Raw genomic sequence first — 20,524 nt, forward strand, 5'->3', positions numbered from 1 at the left:
GCGTGGGAAACGGATTTACAGCTCCTCTCGCAAAGGACGGGGATTTTTCAGCCCTAGAAGCAGCGTTTCCAGGCAGGGCACGCGGGGATCTGCTGGGTCGGAGGCACCTTGGCCAAGAGGAGCCTGGGGTATCGATGGTTTTGCACCTGAGCATTGGATGGTGCAAATTCTTCAGCTTTTCTCCACCCTTGTAAAACAAGGATGAAGCTCTCTCCACCCCCAAAGATCTTCCAGCTAAAAAACAGTATAAAATTTGCTATTTAGGAAAGAAAATAACATTAACAAACATCCTCTCCCCTTGCCTCTGTTAGGGCTTTGTCCTCCTGAGGGTGCAGGAGTGGTTGGAGGGGAGATGCAGGGCGAGAGGAGAGGAAATATCTGCACCACCTCCCTATCTCCAGGGCGAGGCTTTGGACCCTGAGCAGCATCGGTATCTCGCCTTGATCTGACTGCAAAGCATCCTGATTAGATAAAACCCATGCAGGAGGGAAGATACGGGGCTGAGATCAGCCAGATCCCTGCACCCACGCAGAGGGAATCTTCTCCCTTTAACCAGGAGCTCGTGGACCCAGTCCTACTCCTCATTTCTGGATCCCACGCAGCACCTGGGGATGCTCCAGCCTCTCCGAGGGGGCATCCAGGGACCCGAGGCCCCTCGGGTGCTGGCAGGCCACGAAGTGCAGGAAGGGGAGCATTAGATCATGATTTTGGAAGTCTGAAGTTCGCCTATGTCCTGCTGCAGACATTAAGTCATTTTCCTGAGGAAGCTGCGTATGACGTTGCTCTGGTTATACGGGGAGCTGGGGCGGAGCGGCGAGCTCCAGCAAGCGGCCCACGGCTCCGCTCTCCCACACCAGGTGGGGTGCCAGCACGCTGGGACACCACGTCCTTGCAAAAGTCATTAAGAGAAGGAGGACTGGCACCTGAGGAGACATTCAAGTGGTCTGAATTCAATACAAAACCTCGGCAGTTGGAGGTGTTTGCCACCTAGGTGACCTAACGTGATCACTTTAACGCTTCCATCCTTGGTTTTGATGGAAGAACTCTTTACCCCCTTCAGCGCAGTGAAATTCTTCCGTGTAGTCAAGTGTCAGAGCAACCTTTGGAAAGCCGGATGTAGCACATCTTTTAATCAGTAAAAAAAAGACAAATCTGTATTTAATACATTTGGTTACTTATCATTCCCTTTCGAAACACACCCCCCACTTCTACCAAGAAAAACCAACACGCTACAGTTTGGACCGGGCAGTGGTCTTCAGAAAAGTGAAAATAAAGCCCTTCATTATTTTTCCACCACGGCTCTCTGCTGCCCACGTCACTGAAACACACCTTGAGAACATCAAACCTTTTTCAGCGTGTGCAGCAGGCTCTGGCTGAGGATGGCTGTGGGTGCTGGTGCTGATTCTGCCTGCCCTCCCACATCCTCCCATTATTTTTCCTGGGAGCTTCCACTTCAAAGCCCAGAGTTACTCCATCTCTTAGCCTGTGTCCATAGAAACAATTAGTTGGCCCTTTTACTGCCCACAGGTCAGAATACTTGCAGCTGGGCACCTGAAGACATTTCTTCCTTGCTTCACACTCTTCAGACTTGCTCTACCTTTGTGCCAACCACGAACGCTCTCAATACCACTACGTATGCACATCTCAATACATACACTGCTCTAACACCACTCAGAAGTGAGCACCGGTGACAGCAGTTGCCCACATGAAAGCCCTCACCAGGCCAAGCTTCAGAAGTGCTGAGCATCCCTCCTCTGGAAAAAAAAAAAAGGGCCTTTTATAAGATAGTCTATAAAATTTAGCACCAAAAAAGCAGAAGGCATCCAAAACGAGAAGTTATTTCTGACCAACAGGACTGCAGTGCTTTATTCACCTCCAATAACTTTTTTCTCAGAACCATTTGCTGCAACACTTCCTCCAGCAGGCAGCTGACTGGATGTCCTAGAAAACAACTCTTGGAGTGTCTGGTTTATGCCTGTTTAAAAAACAAACAAAAAAAAACCAACAACCTGCAGCAGGGAAACCAAATGAAAAAGCTGTGTGTGGTTCTTCACAGACAAGGACACCTGACCGGGGTTATCGGAAGAGCCCTCTAAACACTGTCCCCTTTGACTCGTTAACTTTCAAGGTTAAAGAGACAGTTGCTTTCCCAATAACAGCAAAGCCTTCCCCCAGTTACACTGGAGCCAATTGTGTGGGAAGCCTAAGATGTTTTTGCAGAGACAGAGCACCAACAGTGTCCTCGTCTATAATTAGGCATCTGAGCAATTTACAGAGGATATGTTCAAGGAAGAAAAGAGTAAGAGAATTTTATATGCGCTGCTTTGTCCAAAAACAGATTATGAAAGGCAGAGCAAGAACTATTTTACCGGTCTTTGGGGGAAAATTAAATTCATTTCATTCAGTTCAAGCTGAAGCAGATGTTCAATATTTGTGTGTGTGCGCCTGAAGACCTGCTACATCGCAGCTTCTAACCAACGCGAAGATTTAGATCGATCTGGAGAGCTGGGAGTGTAAAAACAGGGCGAAAAAAAAAAAAGATTCCAGAACTTGACTCCTCATTTAGTCAATCTACCACTCGTGGAACAGGCCTTCAGCACTGAGCTGGTAAAAAGCCCTATTAAAAAATAAAATTTCATGGAAGTGGATGAAGAGCCTTTCAAGAGTTCATTCTAGATTTTACATCTAGCTGGTTATTTTCATACAGCTTAGTAAAGAGGACTGAATTATTGCAGTAACAGATAAAACTTTTTTTTTTTCAATACAAAATCTAGTCCAGAGGGCTTACTTACACAGTAAGCAAGATATCTTACTTAACACAAGATTGCATGGTGTTCTCCTCCAGTGCAGCAGCTTTCAGTAAGCCACTCAAAAAAGAGCACCACTCGCAAGCTGCCAAAGGGACCAGGGAAAAGACCCAGTTCATTTCTTCTGAAAAAATCCCATGATGGAGACCTGCTTGTTGGCTCTGCTGGCGGTGGCTGCCCCTTTCTTTGGGTTCTTCCTTTCTTCCTTTGGTTCTTTCTTCATAGGCAGCGCAGGCTGTTTGGGCGCAGCTGGTGGCTTGGTCTTGGCGAAGTCGTCCTCGCTATCTGTACAGGATTCGCTCTCGTAAACCTTCTCAGTCACTGATTAAAAGAGAAGAAGAACAGATGGCGATGGTTAAGGCTGCGTATTGAAGAGCAGCGACCTCCTCCCTGCAGCTCTCCCACTGCATTTCTAGGAACAAGAGTTCTGGGTTCAAGGAGTACATGCCAGGTACAGGAACCAAGCCCAACGCTCGAGGTTACGCGCTAGATCCAGATGACTGCACTGGTTTTCTGTGCATTGAGTCAGACCGCATCCCATCTTTCTTAAGCATAAGAGAGGCTAACGACCTGGGAGTGTTAACATCATCCCGCTCTTTCAAAATGGCCCGTGTCCTTACAGATGTTCATTCACGGGCTGTACGTGCGCCTTACACAGCAGCAGCCCAAGGCTCTGCAATGGCAAGGGCTCGAGAGGACAATTCCTGTTCCAAATCTATTCACGCGTTGCCCTCTTCTAGAAAGAAGGGCTGACTGTGCTGAAAAAACACAGCTAAAACAGGTCCCTACCAGGGACTGGCCTGCGGCCATCAATTTAACTTCCCACAGGTTGACAAGCAGCTATCCAAGAGTGACGAACCTGAACGAAATCAAAACCCTTAGTTTGGCATCCGAGGATGGGACGTCTATGTTACAATCAAAACCCATCATTCTGACTCGGTCTGATTTCAGCAGGAGCCCAAGCAATCAGATAGCTTGTCCAGACTTTAGGGCAAGGCAACCCAGAGGAGATCTTGTCCTCCCTCACCAGCACTGCGTGCAGATGGCTGGGGAAAAATAAAGCCAACAAGGTGCACCTCTCAGATGAGAAAAGGAGCACAACGCTCAGGCGGCAGCTCCTTTCTACGCAGACAGGCAACATAAGAAATCCCTTAAAAATAAAACCAAACTCATCACCAAAATCAAGGACCGTTAATGAATGGGACCCCTGGCTCATTACTGTCAGTGTCCCACGATGGAAAGCTAAGAGACAGAAACCAGCACTCGCTGAACCGAAACTGGAGTCGGCTCCACTGATGAAAGCCATTATTAGATACTAGTAAACGTTGTATCAGCCTTCCCAGCAGTGCTCTGGTATTCTTCTAGTAAACCATTCTTCTTTAGCAACTGTACTCTTTTAAACACACGTCTTAACTTCTCTTCTTCTGGGAAATTAGCTTTCAGTTGTATTAATGCGTCAAACCACGTACGGTTTTCTACGCAATCGGACGGGAAAGAGGAATGGTATGAAATCCTGCTCCTCGGTGTCAGTGGATGCTCGAACTGGGACTATAAATCTAAGCTAAAACTTCCCTCCAGAGGCAACTGGCTTTTCAGGGAGCAGTTTTAACAGACTGCTGGCCAGTTATTGAGCTTTAAAAAGTTATCGCATTGTCACCCTGGTGGTAACTGTTGGTAACACGAGGCGTGTGCTTAATCCCCTCCAATTACAAAATAACACAGATTAACTTTCTTTTACTGAGATTGCAACTGAACTTAAAAATTCTGTATTTGCGGCAGCCACAAGCATACAAATGTAAAACAAATTTGCCTACAACGCAGCAGACGTATTTACTCCAGAGTAGAAGTCCACGTGGACTTCAGCCTTTAGAAGGTGCAAGGTAGAAATGCTTTAGCTTAAACCTCACTAATTCCCCTCCGCAACAGACTAAGAAGATGCACTCACTTGTATCGCTGCTGATGCACGGTGACATGCCTTATGTTAAGCTCCACGGATACTTTAATTGCTCAATTTCCCTCGGGGCTAATCCCTGAATTAGTTTTGCTTTTTGACACCAATTTCTTACTATTGCAGCTATTGTGAAAATGATCACTTAAAGTCATGGAGAAATATGAAGTACAGCCTAATCCTAATGTTTAACATTTAATTTACATTTAAGAGCTCTGTAACCTAGCCCTTGTTTAAAATAAAAAGCACAGCAGGGAGAGGAAAAAAAATGTATTTCCAAGAAGAACAACAATTTATATTAGCCTGGGAGATTTGCAAGTTATCTAGCCCTTAGATGATTAGGTTTGTGCACGGAAAGGGTGTGTAGAAGAGGGGAGAAACTGGACAATAACCAGACAGCAATTTCTGCCCAACAGACCACTAAGTGGTAAGTTTTCAGTCCGGAACGCAGCATCTCCTCCCTGCCCAGTCCCTCAGCAGCCCAGCTCCATCCCTCTCACCTTCCCAGGGGTGTCTCCCAGAGGCACAACAGGGGCTTACGTTTCCCCTTTCAAAAAATGGGAGTGGATATGAACTGTAAAACCAAAGGTCTGGTGTTCACAAGAGACTGCTAAATCTCTGGGGGTGGTGGAAGAGAGAGGCAATCCTCCCAAGCTGGGACATTTGGAAAAGGCTGAGCAGAAAGAAAAGCACTCTGCTGGAAGCTGAGCCCAGACCGGTCATTACTGTGAGCTCTGGATGTAGACCTTGTTAAACCTGAGTCCTCTGCTGGTGCTTTGTCGTTCCAGTTTCCTTCCAAGTGTTTTAACGGTTCTAGCAGGGGTGGGAGTGCAAGAGACCCGTAACACAACCAGCCCGGCCAGTCGGTAACTTTGTGCAGGTTCAGTGCTTTGACAAAAACCCAGTACTTGAGATTTCGGTTACTAGCACAGTGGCTTGCTGAGCTCTAGCTTTGTTTCTTTAAAGAAAATGCATGAAACTAAGAGGAAACTTAAGATACAACTATACAGATAGGTGCAAACAGGCTGGCTCACGCAGCTCCAGATCTGGACCAAGCAGGCTGCATCTCCCTACGTTTGTGCACAAGAAACCTGCACAACGGCAACAGATCTTCCAGAACTGGCTGAACTCCCTTGACATTTACTCGGATCATGAAGGCTGGAGAATGTTAAGCATCTCATACAGTTTAGCTGACACCAGCACCGCAAAAAACACATTTCATCCTCCTAAATTTTTAAAACCTTTAAAAAAAAGGAAAAAAAAAAAAAGATTCTGAACTCCTACAGCTCTACTTCAGTGTCGGGATAGAGAGGAGGAAAGGAGCACGGTGGTGTTACACAGCTTTCTCCAGGTCACACGAGAAAGCAGTGTCCAGTCAGGCTGGAATTTGAAGCCTCTGGCTCTTGGTACTCTTAAGAACTCTCTTCCCTTCAGAGAGCAGAACCATCCTTATCGCAAACAGAAACCCTCTTCTAGGATTTAAACCCCAGCTTGTTCCTTGTTTATCTGGGATACTTGAAATTTATATTAACATGTTATCAAGCTGTGTTGCACAAGCTCTGTATTTATCCCCAAAAGATAAGTGGGGAAAAAAAAAAAAAAAAAAAACAACACACTTATCCCAGATAGAATTTATCCCAAAATTTAGACTTCTCTCTGCATCATTTTTAAAAGCTTTTATCTTTGGAAAGGAGAGCAAATGAAGGAGGTGCTCATGCTGGCAGGAGGGAAAGGAGAACTGAAGGAAAAATCTGTGAATAATCAAAAAAGAATAAGGATTCAACCACAGCCTCATAAACCCCTACCCAGGCCTTCACCAAAATGGTGAGTTACTGAGACTGGGAGCATGAGGTAGAAGCAAAACAAGTGATGCTGTGAACCTCTTCCTCAGCCTGGGAGAGGCTGACCTGCAAAAACCTTCAACACAACTGCAATAAAAATTAGTCCCACTGATGTATATGAGACAGTCTTACCCATGCAGCCTTCTTCTTCATCAACAAACATTTTGGATTTCAGCACACGCTTCCGTTTCCTCTTCTTCCCTCCAGCTGAAACCTGAAGGGCATTGCAGTACCGTGAGAAATCAAGAGTTAAAGTCCCGTGCACAGACCCAGGTCATAAAAGTGTCAACCCCAAGGGTCTCTCCAACCAAGCTGTGCATGATTTGTAAGTTCTGTCCCTTCTCTGGATATTCCAGTCTAAGTTTTGTGAATGCCACAATTCCCCCCATCCTACCAGGACATGTTTTAGGGAGGCAGAACAACTTAAATCAGATAGCAATCTTTCCTGTCTGCCAGCACAAGGGGCACATTCCTCTTCTGGGCCATGTGAGGTTTTGAAATGTGTTTACTTATGTGAGGAGGTGGCACTGGGGTTGTTTCATCATTCCTCTGAATAACGAGGAAATAACAAGGTGTGCAAGATATCAGAACACGTGCTGTGATGAACAGCTGCGCTTCCAGTAACGCTACGTGTAACTTTTCAGCTCAGAGGTTGACTTCTTGCCAACCGCAGCCCACCACCCTTACGCAGCAGCTTCTCTGTGACACAAGGTTGAATGCTGAGGCTCTCTGGTTTCATTTCTGGCCCTGACTTGACTTCTGAGACCAAGATTTGAAAGGAAGGGGGGTTCAAATGTGAGCAACAATTCACAGAACCATCAGCAGGGTAAAAAGAGAAGAAAACTGAGCCATGTCAGCAGAAAAACTAACCTCTATTTAAAGTTCTGTTCCAGAAAATAAACGAAATCACGAACATGACAGATTCTTTCAAGCTGGATAATATGCTCTTACCTCACTGGACGCAGGCTCCAACTCAGTCTTCAGAGCAGGTGCCGGAGGTGGTGGAGATGGAGCTCTCTCTTCCTCAGGTGTGGGAGACAGTGGGACATCGGCTAAGAAGGACAGAGGAACATCTTGATAGCACACCAGTCCAACATCCCCCTGTGGCTACCACTGCCTCAGATCATCTATCTTAACTCCGAGTAGTTGCTTGCAACCTGTATTTAGCTCGAGGTTTACAACTTGTAACTTAGATTTGTTTAATTCAGGTCAGGACAGTGAGTTCCAAGCCCCCAGCCAGGCAGCTCACCCGGCACAGAGGCGCTTCGTGCTGCGGTTCCTACAGAAAGGATGGCGGAGGGTGGGATAGGATGGAAGAAGGGCGGTTTTGGAAAGCCACGATCAGCTCCGCTAAGAGAAACGTGAAAAATAGGCACAGAAATTGGAATATTTTAACCATGTATTTCACTAATTCATTAAAAATAGGGACCATTCCTTGTTTAGAAATTAGAAGAGTTTGGGTTAAGACTACGTATTCCCAAATCCCTGGATGACCTTAGTCTCTCTACCTCTCTGCCACTGGGAGAGCAGAGCCATTGCTTCACAAGCAGGGCTACAAATCCCAAGTGATCGATGCTATTAGCTTGAAACTCCCTTTGCTTCTTAATTCTTAATTCTTGATCCAAGAATGAAGTGCAATACTACCCACCCTAAAAGATTTTAAGGGACACCCCAGCCCCTCATTTGAGGAAAAAAAAAAAAAAAAAAAACACAACAAAAACGAAAAACCACAACCAAACCACCCCCAAAAAAGAAGCCCATTTTCTCATCAGCAGGCATCATCTACGTTCCTTTTCATGCTGCAGATTGATGCAGTGACCGAGACCCTGGAATCCTTCCAACACCCAAACTGACCACAATGGTCGAGGCCCCCTTCACAGGTCTGTACGGAGCAAAGCCAGCTCTGGAAGCTCTCAGGGCAGCGTCAGCAGGACCTCGGTGAGTCTAGCAGGGTGTAAGAAAGCTGGGGTCACTCTTCCACGGGGCTGGCAGGAGGACAGAGCTGTGACAGCGAAGCAAACTCGGTGCAGGGCAAGGAGGGGGAAGGAGCAGCACCTTGCACCAAGCGGCAGGCACCATGGCTGATTTAAGTGATTTTAACAAATCCTCTCCGAGTCCAAGCGCGAAATACTGCCATGCGGGCCCTCAGCCGTGGGGGAGAGCTAGGAATGTGGGGGAAGAAACTCCTCATCTGACCTATTGCTTAACAATAACAATGCTGCTGCTGGACGGGAGGACAGAGTGCCTGCTTGGCTTCTCCTCCAGCTCTGCTGGCTGTAGCCCTGCATTCACGCTGTCGTCGTAACACGAATTCTGGATCTGTAGCTGTCCCAGCCGATTAGGTCAGTGTTAAAGAGTTATGACTGTGCCAGGCGTGCGGCCAACTGACCTTCATAGGTTAAGAAGGGCTCAAGTGAAACAGTGGTTGGCTGCCAACGCTAAATAATAAATTACATTCTTCAAACAAGGACTCAGCCTCCTAACTACTTCAGTAAGCGAGGCACAGAAATGCAAACAGAGTGGGATAACATGACTCGGTATTTCACCTTGCTCCGGAGAGCTGGCTCTGGCAGCTCCGCAGAGATAAAACTAAACAACGGATCTGCTCGAAGGTGCGAACTGCTGGGGCAGCCTGCGAGCGCAGCTGAGGAGCTGCAAGGAAACTCAAAATGCTCAATATTTATCCCAGTCTCACAGCAACTGCAGGCTGAAGCGCCCCGAGACTGCGCAGCACCGGACCTGCTTCGCAGACTACCCAAGCCGGTCACAACCTATTTTTAAGAGCGTACGCTAAGAGGGCTGAAAACCAGGCTGGGAAAAATCCTGCCAGCTCTGCCACGCTCGAGCAGAGCCTGCTAAGGGACCTTCAGTGGGTGAACTCGGCTGTTCTTGCTTGGGGGAAATTTGTTTTTTTGTTTGTTAGGTTTTTTTTTTTAGCCTCCTTAGAATGAGTTGCCCCAGCTTTGGCAGGCAGACGGCACCTTCTTCCCACGGCAGCGTGTTTCAGACCTCCATCGAGCTGCGTCTCTATTACTTTATTATCCTCCCCTAGCCAGCACAGCCCTCTGACATGTGATAACTCCTGAGTCAACCCCGAGCTGCTGCCCACAGTTTACTCAACAGCAACAGCTGCGTGAAATGGATACAAGTTGGGCAATTGGATGTACCAAAGATGTAAATCCCGGCTTTGTTTGGTTTGCTCTGACCCTGCCTGGAAAAACTGTGAGAAGCTTTAGTGCTTCTGCTGCAGCTCGCCGAAACTGATAGAGTTTGTAGGTCACAGTGCCACTGAAATCACCCTCCAAAGTGGCCGTAAAACGCTTGTCAACACTACGAAAGTCTGCTTGTGTTGGTATAGCTGGAGCTGCCAAAACCTCCTGTCCTCTGTGGACACACTTGTGTAGTTTATTCTGGCACTGGGAGTAAAACAACCTGCAGTGACTAAGGCACCCTCAAACCAATATAACTTTTTAATGAAAAAAATCATTTAAATGGAGATGATTGTGCCTTGTAGCCTCTCTGTATTTTCACCTCGGTACAATGCGCTGACACTCGGGTAAGAAGAGCTTACTTGGGGCTAATTTCAGCGCATTAATTGCGGGCTAAGATAGAACGACTCAAAAGACTTGCCCTGACATCAGAGAGCTGTGCACCGGTCGTGCAGACCCAGTTTCAAACCCACAGAGCGTCCCTGCGACCAGAGGAGGTCGGCCGGCTCGGCGTGTCAGTGGCAGCAGCAGCTCGGCTATTAGCCTCTGGTAACTGCCCCGGGGGTTTGGCTTCCCATCTTGCACGTTTAAAACTCACCTCTCGACTGTCTGTGGGTGAACTCTGCGGGTGCTGGATGAACCGTGCCCTGGCTGGCAGCGGTTTCCAAAGGCTGTGCAGCACACGGTGCCTTCCTCCCCGCAGGGATGGAGCGTGGAACATTGTCACTCCATTTCGCTCACTGATGCTGCTGATTTAAACTGCCCCTGCTCTCTGGAGAAACCTCTTTCCAATCCTTCCAAGGGTAAAAGCTCTCAAAGTCCAGCTGCTCTACATTTTTTAAAACTTGTTTTACCCAGCTTACATCTTTACTCTTGATTAGAGGATGTAACATTGCCTACATGATCGATTTGGCTTCAATCTGAGCATTTCAAAGAATCCCAATCTATCTTCTTTCGTCCAGATGGATTTAGGAGGGCAAGCAACAGAACCGAAGCACTGAACGCAGACCTAATCGGGGTGGTTTAGATGGTCATTAGCTTAAAAAGAAAGATGGAAACTCTCATTTCTATTCTTCCCCTTTTGAAAGGGGGAACAGTACAAAGCTAATCTGCGTAATACACAAATTCGCAGACACAAACTATAATTTGCATAAATTTACAATTCTAACGTGTAACACAAAGCCATTTCTCGACATAATGGAAAGAACAAAGAGGACTGTGACGCAGGAGGAGCAAGAGCAGTGACAAGAAAATCCTCCAAATGGAAAGCCAAATTTTCTGCATACATCTCCAATAGGTTATAAACGGGTAAAACAAGAACCAACCCTCCCCACGGAGCGGGTGGGGAAGCCTTCTTGCACTGTTTTTAATGACTAAAGCTACAGAGAGTGAGGTTAGTAAGGTAAGCGTGCCCCCAACCTGGCCAGATCCCTGGCTTCTATTTGCAAAACCAGTTAACTGACGTCTGAAAGCATAAATGAACCAAAGGAGAACGACTAAGAGCGTTTGGTGCGTGCACTGAGGCTAGGAGTAGACGCTAAGATTCTCTGGACCACGCCGTGAAATAAATGAAAACACGAGGCATTGACTAGTCAGCATATGCTAACGTGACACAGGTATCCAACAAGAGACCGGAGAGCTCAAATACTCAAAACCAAAGGTGGGTGTGCAGCAAGCAGGAGTTTGGAGGACTCTAGAGAAGGTGCTCCTCTGTTTACGAGGGCTTTATGGCACTGCCCGTAGCCCCACGACACTACAAGAGCTCCAACAGAGTGAGAACAGGAAAACAGACTGGGGGGCCGCCCCTCAGCTCGCTGTGTGTTCAGGGCACCGCTGGGGTTCCCCAACTCGTGGCAGCAAAAAGAAAGCCAAACCAACAAGCTTTCACCCTTCAAATAACAGCCTGCCCGCTCGTCCCTACCACGTGCCTGAAACAAAAGGCTTCGTTGCTGCCTGCTCGCTAGCAGAGAACTGATGAGCTGAGAGATTCCAGCCCGGCACGGAGCAGCGCTTCAAGTGGCTACGCGGGCTGATTTCAATCTTCCCTCTTCACAGCAAAACAACGCAGCTTGTCAGTAGGCTGGGTGATGAGTAAATGGAAAGACCAGATAATAGCTTACAAACATTTAAAGAAATAAATACCAGAGAGCGTGGGCATATGTATTTTTTTTATGGCTAAACAGGGAGCCGCACACAGGAATGTGAAGAAATTAAGACCGATCGTGAAGAACGGCTTCCTGAGAGATTTATCATTCTGTGGAATAGTTCGAGCAGAAGTGATGGATGCCTGATGACACAGATCACTTGAAATTATGCTGGGCAAGAGAGAAACCATGAAAATAGGCCTAAGGTGGCATGGAGACCGCTACGACACCCAACAGTATTCGCATCCCTAATTTGTATTACAGATTCTCCCTGATTTGTATTACAGATTCTCTTCATCTCATGGTTATTTCTTGGGCTAGCCATATTTCTCTTGGGCTAGCAAACAGCTTCAGTTCTCCTGCTGGAGTCCCATCTCTTTACTAGTGCAACCTATAAGCTGTTTCACCTTTTTTGCTGTAGCTCTATATACCGTACTGGTGGTTTCAATTATTTGTCCATAATGATCTCCAAATTCTTTTCCCGACCAGCTCGCTGGATGACTGCTCCATTTAGCACGTATTCCCTAGCTCGGCTCCCAACTTATTTTCCAGTTATCTATATTGAACGGCATTTGTCACCTCAATTATCCAAATTCTTTGGAATCTGGCTCTGCTGTTCCTCATTATAAGCCCAAATTTTGCGACGTTCTGGGCACCCTGCTCCTATCATAGCCAACAGCCACTGAGGAGACACAGAGTCGCATCGGATACAGCTCAACTGTTTGCCTCCAGTTTCTCTATTATCTTTTTTTTTTTTTTTTTGGAAGTCTTGCTTCCAATGCTGTCGTCTTCCAAACCATTTCTATAAACAGACAGAATAAAGATACTAAAAATGACCCCGAGAGCAAGGAGGTCACTTTGTAAGTGTTTACTCACTAAATAAACTGGTTACGACCAGTCCTACAACTCTGGAAGGCGTAACAACTTTCACAAGAGATTCGAGAACCTCCTTTGCACACGTCAGTGTGACTGGCAGCACACTTGGTGAGGAGACAGCCAGATCTGAGCTAAGCTAAAACAAAGACTGAATGACTGAGGCATCTCAATGGTATGCTGAAGTGCATGCAGCACAAGAAAGACAGAAAACTCGAGCTACAGCCATTTGCACGGTCTTTAGTGCTCTGAACTCTTCCCTCGGCCACTGACCAGCAGCTTCGGATAGCAATGTTATCGAAATCAGGCCCCTGACCTACGTGTCTGGTTATTTACACTTCTTTTACCTTCCTCATCACTGCTGTCAGACTCAAGTTGTTTGATTCGCTTCCTCTTCTTCTTTTGATTTTCGGGTTCTCTTTCCTCCTCGTTATCTGACTTGTCCAACCTCTTCGTTTTACTGCCACAAAGAAACGAAGAAAAAAAAAAAAAGGGAATGAAAACATGCTATCCCTCGTGTGTGTGTGAAAATGTTGCACGCATTTATACAAGTATGTTCCTGATAGAAGTACTGCTAGCAAGGCAATCAAACACCTCTACCTCTCAGAAACACATGAGCATCACATAAGCTGAAGTATGCTTACCTATACAATCAGACATAGGTGCAAGAGCATTTTCAAGCCTCTCAACCTTACCCCTATCCAGTTCTCCAAAACAAGGAGGACTTCTTTAGCCCCTCTGCAGTTCAGTTTCTGCCCAGCACCTCACCTAGCTTGGCCACAGCAACCTGGCAAGAGCACATTCCTGATCTTGTCTCTCTAGCTCAGGCTCCCAAACACCAGTGTCCCCAACAGCATCGCTCAGAAGCTCTTTTGACAGACTGCTCGCCACTGACTGCCTATGAGGTAGTGTCTCAGAATCCTGGAGCCATTTTTAAAGACTACTGGAAAAATAAAATAGCTTCTTTCTTTTTACTGTTGGCGAGACGCGTCAGACTAACAAGCCTGGAGGCTAAAGGCCCACGTATCCTCACGGAGCTGGTACAGCCCAAGTGGCCTTCCCACCACCACGCTGCCAACACGCAGTTTCCAGGCCCCTTGCTTTTTGAGTAAGACTATCAATAAGCACTAACTGCGATGGTGGGCAGGGCGGCGCGCTTACCTATTCGGTTAAAAACGGATCGAGACCACCAATTAATTACTCACAGGCCACCAGAGAGCCATCAGACTGTAATGATTTTTTGTCCCTGTCAGTTTGGGTTGGATTAAACACAAAAGGGCTGAACTTAAAATTTACTTGGAGTTTCAGCCCAAAGTAAACCAGCGGCATTGAAAGCAGCAGCACATTAGCTATGGAAATCAACAAGCAGAACTTTGTGTGCTGGGAGCTGTGTACATATAAGCTTGGGAATATACTACCTTCCCTGCAGCACAGGTGCTCCTGCCAGCCCCCACAGATTGCCTGTGGGGTCCACGCTAAGCCTGCTCACAGCACGAGGTTGTCTCACAAAACGCCGCCCCCCTCGCACTGAAGAGTACCTGGACCGTGTCCCTCCCCATTTGGGATGGCACAAATGGCCCTGAGGCATCTACGGCACTACGTGGAAAAGAAGTATTGAGAAAGAATTCTAAGAAAGATAATTTTAGGCACATTTAGTGCAATTTAGTATATGAAAACAGGAAGTAAGCCAACATCATATGACTAGCCAGCTTCATGCAGGCCATCAACAAACAGGTTAAGAGCTTACAGGGACCCTGAACAGTCTGACCCACCTTTTCTTGTCCTTTTGTTGAGTTTTAGCAGGCTCTGTTTTCCTCCCAGGTTTCTCTACTACAGCGTTAGGGGATGACTCTGGTTCTGCTACAGGAACTGAAGTCTTGACTACTTCTTTTTCCTCCTTTGGCTGCTCAGGCACAGAGTTGACTTTGAGTTTATCTGTGAACAAACCATTAAAAAAAAAAAAAAAGAACACCGGGCATTCGGTATGAATGACAACTTACAAAGGAGTTGGCTAAACAAAGCAATGCACACCGAGAACACCGACAACACTGCAGATGACGCGTAAAAGCATTAAGGGATCTGCATTGACCAAGCTATGTCATATATGCAAAAAGGGCACGTTTAAATTTCCAGCTGATTTACTGGTTTGCTTCCGTTGTTCCTGATGGCACAGCCCGAACGCGCCACGAGCCAGGTGTGCTGCAGCAGCTCATAAATTCTGCAAAGAAGGCTAAGAGGCGATGGCAGAAGCCTGCCTGGTCTCCAGGACCTAAGGCACCACACCACAATCGTGAGCCCATCTCCTACACGTCCCCCTTGGCATACCGCCACATCCACCTTTATCGTCAGTTTACCCCTTCCAAATCATAGTTTTAAACAAGCACGAAAAAGTCCAGAAACAGAAGAATCGGGACTGATGAAAAGCAACGAGAGCTGCTTGCAGCCTCCGTAAGATTAGAGCCCACAGTCAGTATTTTTAGTAACGTAGCAGCTTGCCTCTTCCCCAGCTCCAACCTCACCAAGGGCCAGCCTCTTTTGCCTACACAGCACCACACACAAGGACAACTCTGCTGCAAAAGCCTTAATCTAGTACCAGAAAAGAGATAGCAGGGAGGAGTGGTCAACAAATAATAGATTTATCAATCTGATAGTCTATGCTGTTAGCACAGGCACGTGCACAGGAAGAGACAATTTAAAAAACTGTATCGTCCCAAGCGTCAGATGCCTGGGTGAAGCATTTATCAGCGAGACCAACTACTCTGTCAACAGGAACAGAGGCTGCCGAGAGGGCTAAGAGACTTCTGAGAGGGCTAAGAGACTGCTGAGAGGGCTAAGAGACTTCATGCCAACACCTTTCTGACACTGCCTGGCAAACAGGCTGCCTGCTTCACCGAGCGAGGGAAAACAGCTCATAGAGAAGAATTTGAATGACAGCTATCATATTTATGATCAATAGCGTAGAGCTGAAGGACCCAATTACTGTTAAACTCAGGACTTTCTGGCAGCGGTGAAATCTTTGAAGCCAGGAGAGATGTATCAACATGTAGGGAATAAATCTTCCTCCTGGAATCACCCTGTATTTTCTATACGCATAATCATTTCCAGTTCTGCTCAATTTGCTCCCTCCCTGCGGTCACCCCACAAGTTTCAGCTCCCTGACAAGGCTCAGCAGAGGACCTAGCCCCACGGGAAGTCACGGAAACACATCCAAAGTTTTCTTTTGTTGCCACTGCATTATCTTTACCAGGCAATTTCAATTTCCTGGGTTTTTGGAATATGAACTTTGGTCTAGGGCTCTTCTCAGATCTTAAGAATTTAACGGAGCTAATTGCAGTGGCTGCCCTTAGACTTGAATCCTACGCTGAAAGCATCCTCAGTGAGAGTGGTTTCAACAAAGCAGGAACTCGAAGATGTCCAACAGTGCTGCTCACTGTGTGTTCTCTGACAACTGTATCCCGCAGACTTGACCAGTTGGTTCACAGAGAGTGAATTTTGCTGTTTGCTCTCACCTGGTAACTCTTTGAATTCTCCAGTGTTCTTTACAAGAGCATCTTTGAATAATTTCCGTCGTGTATTCAAAAGATTCCACATCTTTTCCTTAGACTTGGACAATTTCAGTTGGAAGTGGCCTCCAGAGGCCATCTGGTCCAAGCCCTGCTCAGAGGGGAAGCCCACCCCTCACTTTTCTATGCTGATTATGAGCTCTTCAATGTGCAGTAAAGGAATTAACCCTAAATCTAGCTATAGACTCCTCAGTGGTTTGTGATGAAAAGCAAGCATCATTAACATGCTCTGCGTAACAGGTCTTGGCAAACGCTTTACCAATAGCTAATCTTCCAGCCAAAAGTACTCACTTTAAATCAGATTTCTTCTGCACTAAAAATCCTTCCTGGGTTAGTCTGCACAAACACGTCATTTTAATTGATCTCCACCCAGCAAGCTTGTTGTCTGAAAAATTCCACTCACAACTTTTCTCTAATTTTTGCCTTAAGAGCTGCATACAAAAAAAAGAAATTAACCCCTCTGAGTTCAAACAAATGACCTTAAGAAAAGAAGGGATATAAAGGAAATCCAGCAAGCCTCATGTCTTGAAGTTTGGGGGCAACAGAGGGGAAAGAGTTCTAGTCCTTTGTCTCTGTTTATGCCTCCCCATCACAGCTGCATAGCAAGACACCTGATATCACTGATTATTTTTAATTGTTACTTAGTGGAAAAAAAATGATTTTCAATGTCCCTCAGGACTTTTTTTTTTTTTTTTTTTTTTTAAAGTACAGAGGACTGGTCCCTGACCACAATGGTTTCTGAAAACTGATGCATGTTATAAAGCACTTACTCATGGCAGCTTTTCCAAAGAAGTTGTTCATTATGTTGCCCTTTGCCGGCGGTTTGCTGCTTACTGCAGACACCTGGAAGCAAACAGAGGTGTAACCACAGGAATTATTCATGAAACAGAGCCCTCAAAACGCATAGCACTGCTTCTGGACAAACAAAATAAATACGTATAATTAGCTGACTAGTCGGTGTCTTGGATTTCAACATCTGTTTAGGAGAACTTGAAAATACTAGATAATATGTGGATTGAGAGTTTGAGAGTAAGTTAGTTACCACCCCTTAAGCTAGGCCTTCAAATCTAACCTAGGTCACATTCCCATGTGATGGCTGACAGTGTTACTGAAATAAGTGGTTGGGATTTGGGTCAGTTCCCAGTAAAGAACTGTTCTTTTTACAAAATATCAGTGCCTCAATTCACAGTAACCGACAGGGGAAAGAACACAGATTGGCCAAACCATGAAGACTTTATCCAGCTACTCTGGCACACACGCTGTTCTGCTGAGCAGTTTGCAAAAAAAAAAAAATAAAATAAAATAAAAATATCACTGCTCTATTCCATTACTATAGCCACCACCAAAATGAAAAATCACACACAAAAAAGAAAGCCTGAAAGCTTGGCCTCTTAATCCCGTTTATTTTCATGCAAAAAACGCAACCAGACACTAAACTTTCCAAAGCATTCAGACCAGCACGTTTCGTCGGTTCTCAATTCACTATAAAAATCAGAAAAATGAACGAAAATGTACTCGATTGTTATAAAAAAAAAAAGCTAAACCATATACAGAGAACATTACCACTTTAATACCCATTTACTGGCCAATCTGCTTCAAAAACACTTGTACTGATTAAAATTAAAACACAGCCCTATGCTGGAAAAAACCAGCAGCTGAGAAGATAAACATTTTAGTCTTGCACAGGTCAGGCTCTGAAACCTCCCTCGCAGACCAACTTTAAACACCTTGATACTTTTAAGACCTGGACTTCTCACATTTCACTTATTGCTCAAAACAAATCCTTTTAAGCACAATAGAGAGCGCGAGATCCTCCACTGCTGTATATATTGGCATAAGTGAAGACAATGGAACAATTGTCTCAATGATGCAGCTATGCTGGTTTATACTAGCTGGAGATCTGGCTCAAGGAGGAACGTCAAAGTGTCAAAGTCACGGCAAATACACTTCTGCGGAGAGGTCAAGAGCGTGGCACAACGCGCTCCCCTCTGATGACGGAAGGCACGACTGTACTATACGGTTAAATACTTACAAGAGCGCTGCCTGAGCGCTCCCAGGGGACAGCAAGTTCAGCGCTAGAGGCGCTGGATGAAGCCGCGCTCCGGCTGGTTAAGGTTAGTGAGGTTGAATAAGCACAAAGCCAGAGGCTGTTAACCCAAAGGGTCTGAGGTAACTTACACCTGGGGCCTCCTTAGCCTCTGCTTTGGTTTCTTTACTCGTGTCCTGGGGTTTGGAAGCGGCTTTGGCTGCAAACAGCCCCATGATGCCCTTGGGCTGCTGCGAGGTCTGCTTGGTGGCCGAGGGACCGTGGCCGTTGACCGCGGGCACGCCGGCAGCACCCGTGTCACTCGGCGGCTGGGAACCCGCCTGCGCCGACGTCTGTGCTTGAGAAACTTCGGCGGGCGTCCGGGGGACGGCGGCAGCGCAGCGAATGGCACTAAACCTGTGCGACGGAGTGAGAAATTTAATTAGCCTTTTGACTTCTTAGTTTTCACCTCGGCTTCCTCCCCAGCAGCGCCGTACTCCTCGGGTTCTGCGTTCTCCTGTTATGGGAAAAAAAGAGCAATTTGATTTGTGCACGGGACAAGAAAGAGAGGCTGGCACTGAGCGAAGGCGATGGAGACCTCGACTGAAAAGATCAGCTGAACCTGTCAGCAAGAGCCAGAGCATTCAAATGCAAAACAAGCTGTTTGCATTTCATGGAGGGGGGGAGCCCATCTCCACACCCAGGGTGGGGATGGAGAGAACTGCATTTTATTCCTAAACTGGTTACGCTCTCCAAAGCTTACAGCGTAAATAGCGCTGCTGTCTGCTGATCTGAAACATTTACAGCTTTCAGATGCTTTGACGGGGTCCACTCTTGCTGCAGCAAGAAGCTGCAACCTCACCAGCCAGGTAAGTCAATCACAACTGCGACTGAACCACTCACAGGGCTCAGCAGACATCCACGACACTCAGTGACTTAACTATATAAAGGCATTTTCATGGAGTCACTGGTAGGCAGAGACGCATCTCAGCTTGCAGCAGTCTGAAACGTGATTGTTTGGGAATACCGAGATACAAGAATTAAACGATGTGCTCACAGTTACGAGACAATTCACTGAGAGTCAGGAATAGCTGTACCCAAAAATAACTGAATTCTGCTCCCCACTGTGCAAATCACAGGCAAGGCTCTCCAGATTTCCCACAGAAATGCCACAAAAGAGCACAGACTCACGCCTTCCACGCCAGAGAACTGCACGGCGTAATTTTTATTTGCGTAAGAAATAAATCAGTTCTCTGCCAATTAATCGCCGTGCCTCGGCATTAGCAGCTCACATGCAGTCTACTTGTGCACGGGTCAGAAACCGAAATGAATCAGCAAACACCACCTCTACAGCACTTCTGGGCTGCAGCAGCAATCCCTCAACATCCCAACCTTTAATGGAAGGAGAGGAGACATTGAAGGGAAATCTTCCTACTTTCCTTTCTACTTTCAGCCTGTTCTCAACATGGTCAACGCGGCACTCTAGCTTCTACTCCAAACACACTCGTGAGCAACACCAACAACTCCTCAGAGTCCAACTAACGCTTTATTGTCAATGCCTATACTGACGGTGCAGTGAGCACACGTAAACCTTCCACACCCCAGGCCTCTGGGAAGTCACCTTGCCCTACTGCTGCTGCGCGACTACGGCTTACGGGCTCGCTCCAAAATTCACTAAATAATCGCTGAAAAAACAAGCAATGTTTGGACTGTGCTCCGCAAGCAAGGAGCTGCTTCCGCTTGGAAAGCTGACGTTAGTAACATGCATTAAAGCCCGTTGTTTATGTGAGTACATCTCGCCACCTCCTCCGTCTTCACAGCATAAGAGGTCCCATACAGACACAGAAGAGAATAAAGATCCTTGCCCCAGAGCTTAGGAGATATATGGACTGAGAGGGAAACAGAAGAAGCCAGGAGGTTCTGTTTGCTGTAAACATGCACACAGGCAGACCTCTGTCTTGCGCAGGTACTGCGGGGATCTTGTCCCAGCTGTAAGAGGCGACTCACGTAGCTACCAAGTCCAAGGGAGAGGGAGCGTGGTCAGTTTGAATTTAGTTCAGCCAGGCCACAAGCGAAGAAGCTGCCTTCTTCTCAGTTTGCTTGGGAAACACCG

At 46.6% G+C, this 20,524-nt stretch overlaps 1 protein-coding gene across 1 annotated transcript in view; it reads right to left on the minus strand.

Moving 5' to 3' along the window:
- Nucleotides 1–1,118: 1,118 nt before the first annotated feature.
- Nucleotides 1,119–20,524, minus strand: part of POLD3 (DNA polymerase delta 3, accessory subunit) — a 28,627-nt gene continuing 9,221 nt past the window's right edge. Inside the window, exons 6-12 of the mRNA XM_040531320.1 lie at nt 18,564–18,828; nt 17,156–17,228; nt 14,595–14,757; nt 13,170–13,282; nt 7,548–7,648; nt 6,729–6,810; nt 1,119–3,128 (exon numbers count right to left, since the gene is read on the minus strand). Coding sequence (XP_040387254.1) covers nt 2,923–3,128; nt 6,729–6,810; nt 7,548–7,648; nt 13,170–13,282; nt 14,595–14,757; nt 17,156–17,228; nt 18,564–18,828 — 1,003 coding nt within the window. The 3' untranslated portion in view covers nt 1,119–2,922. The remainder of the gene's footprint in view (nt 3,129–6,728; nt 6,811–7,547; nt 7,649–13,169; nt 13,283–14,594; nt 14,758–17,155; nt 17,229–18,563; nt 18,829–20,524) is intronic.

The sequence above is a fragment of the Cygnus olor genome, chromosome 1 (genome assembly GCF_009769625.2).
Source record: "Cygnus olor isolate bCygOlo1 chromosome 1, bCygOlo1.pri.v2, whole genome shotgun sequence".
NCBI classification, from domain to species: domain Eukaryota; kingdom Metazoa; phylum Chordata; class Aves; order Anseriformes; family Anatidae; genus Cygnus; species Cygnus olor.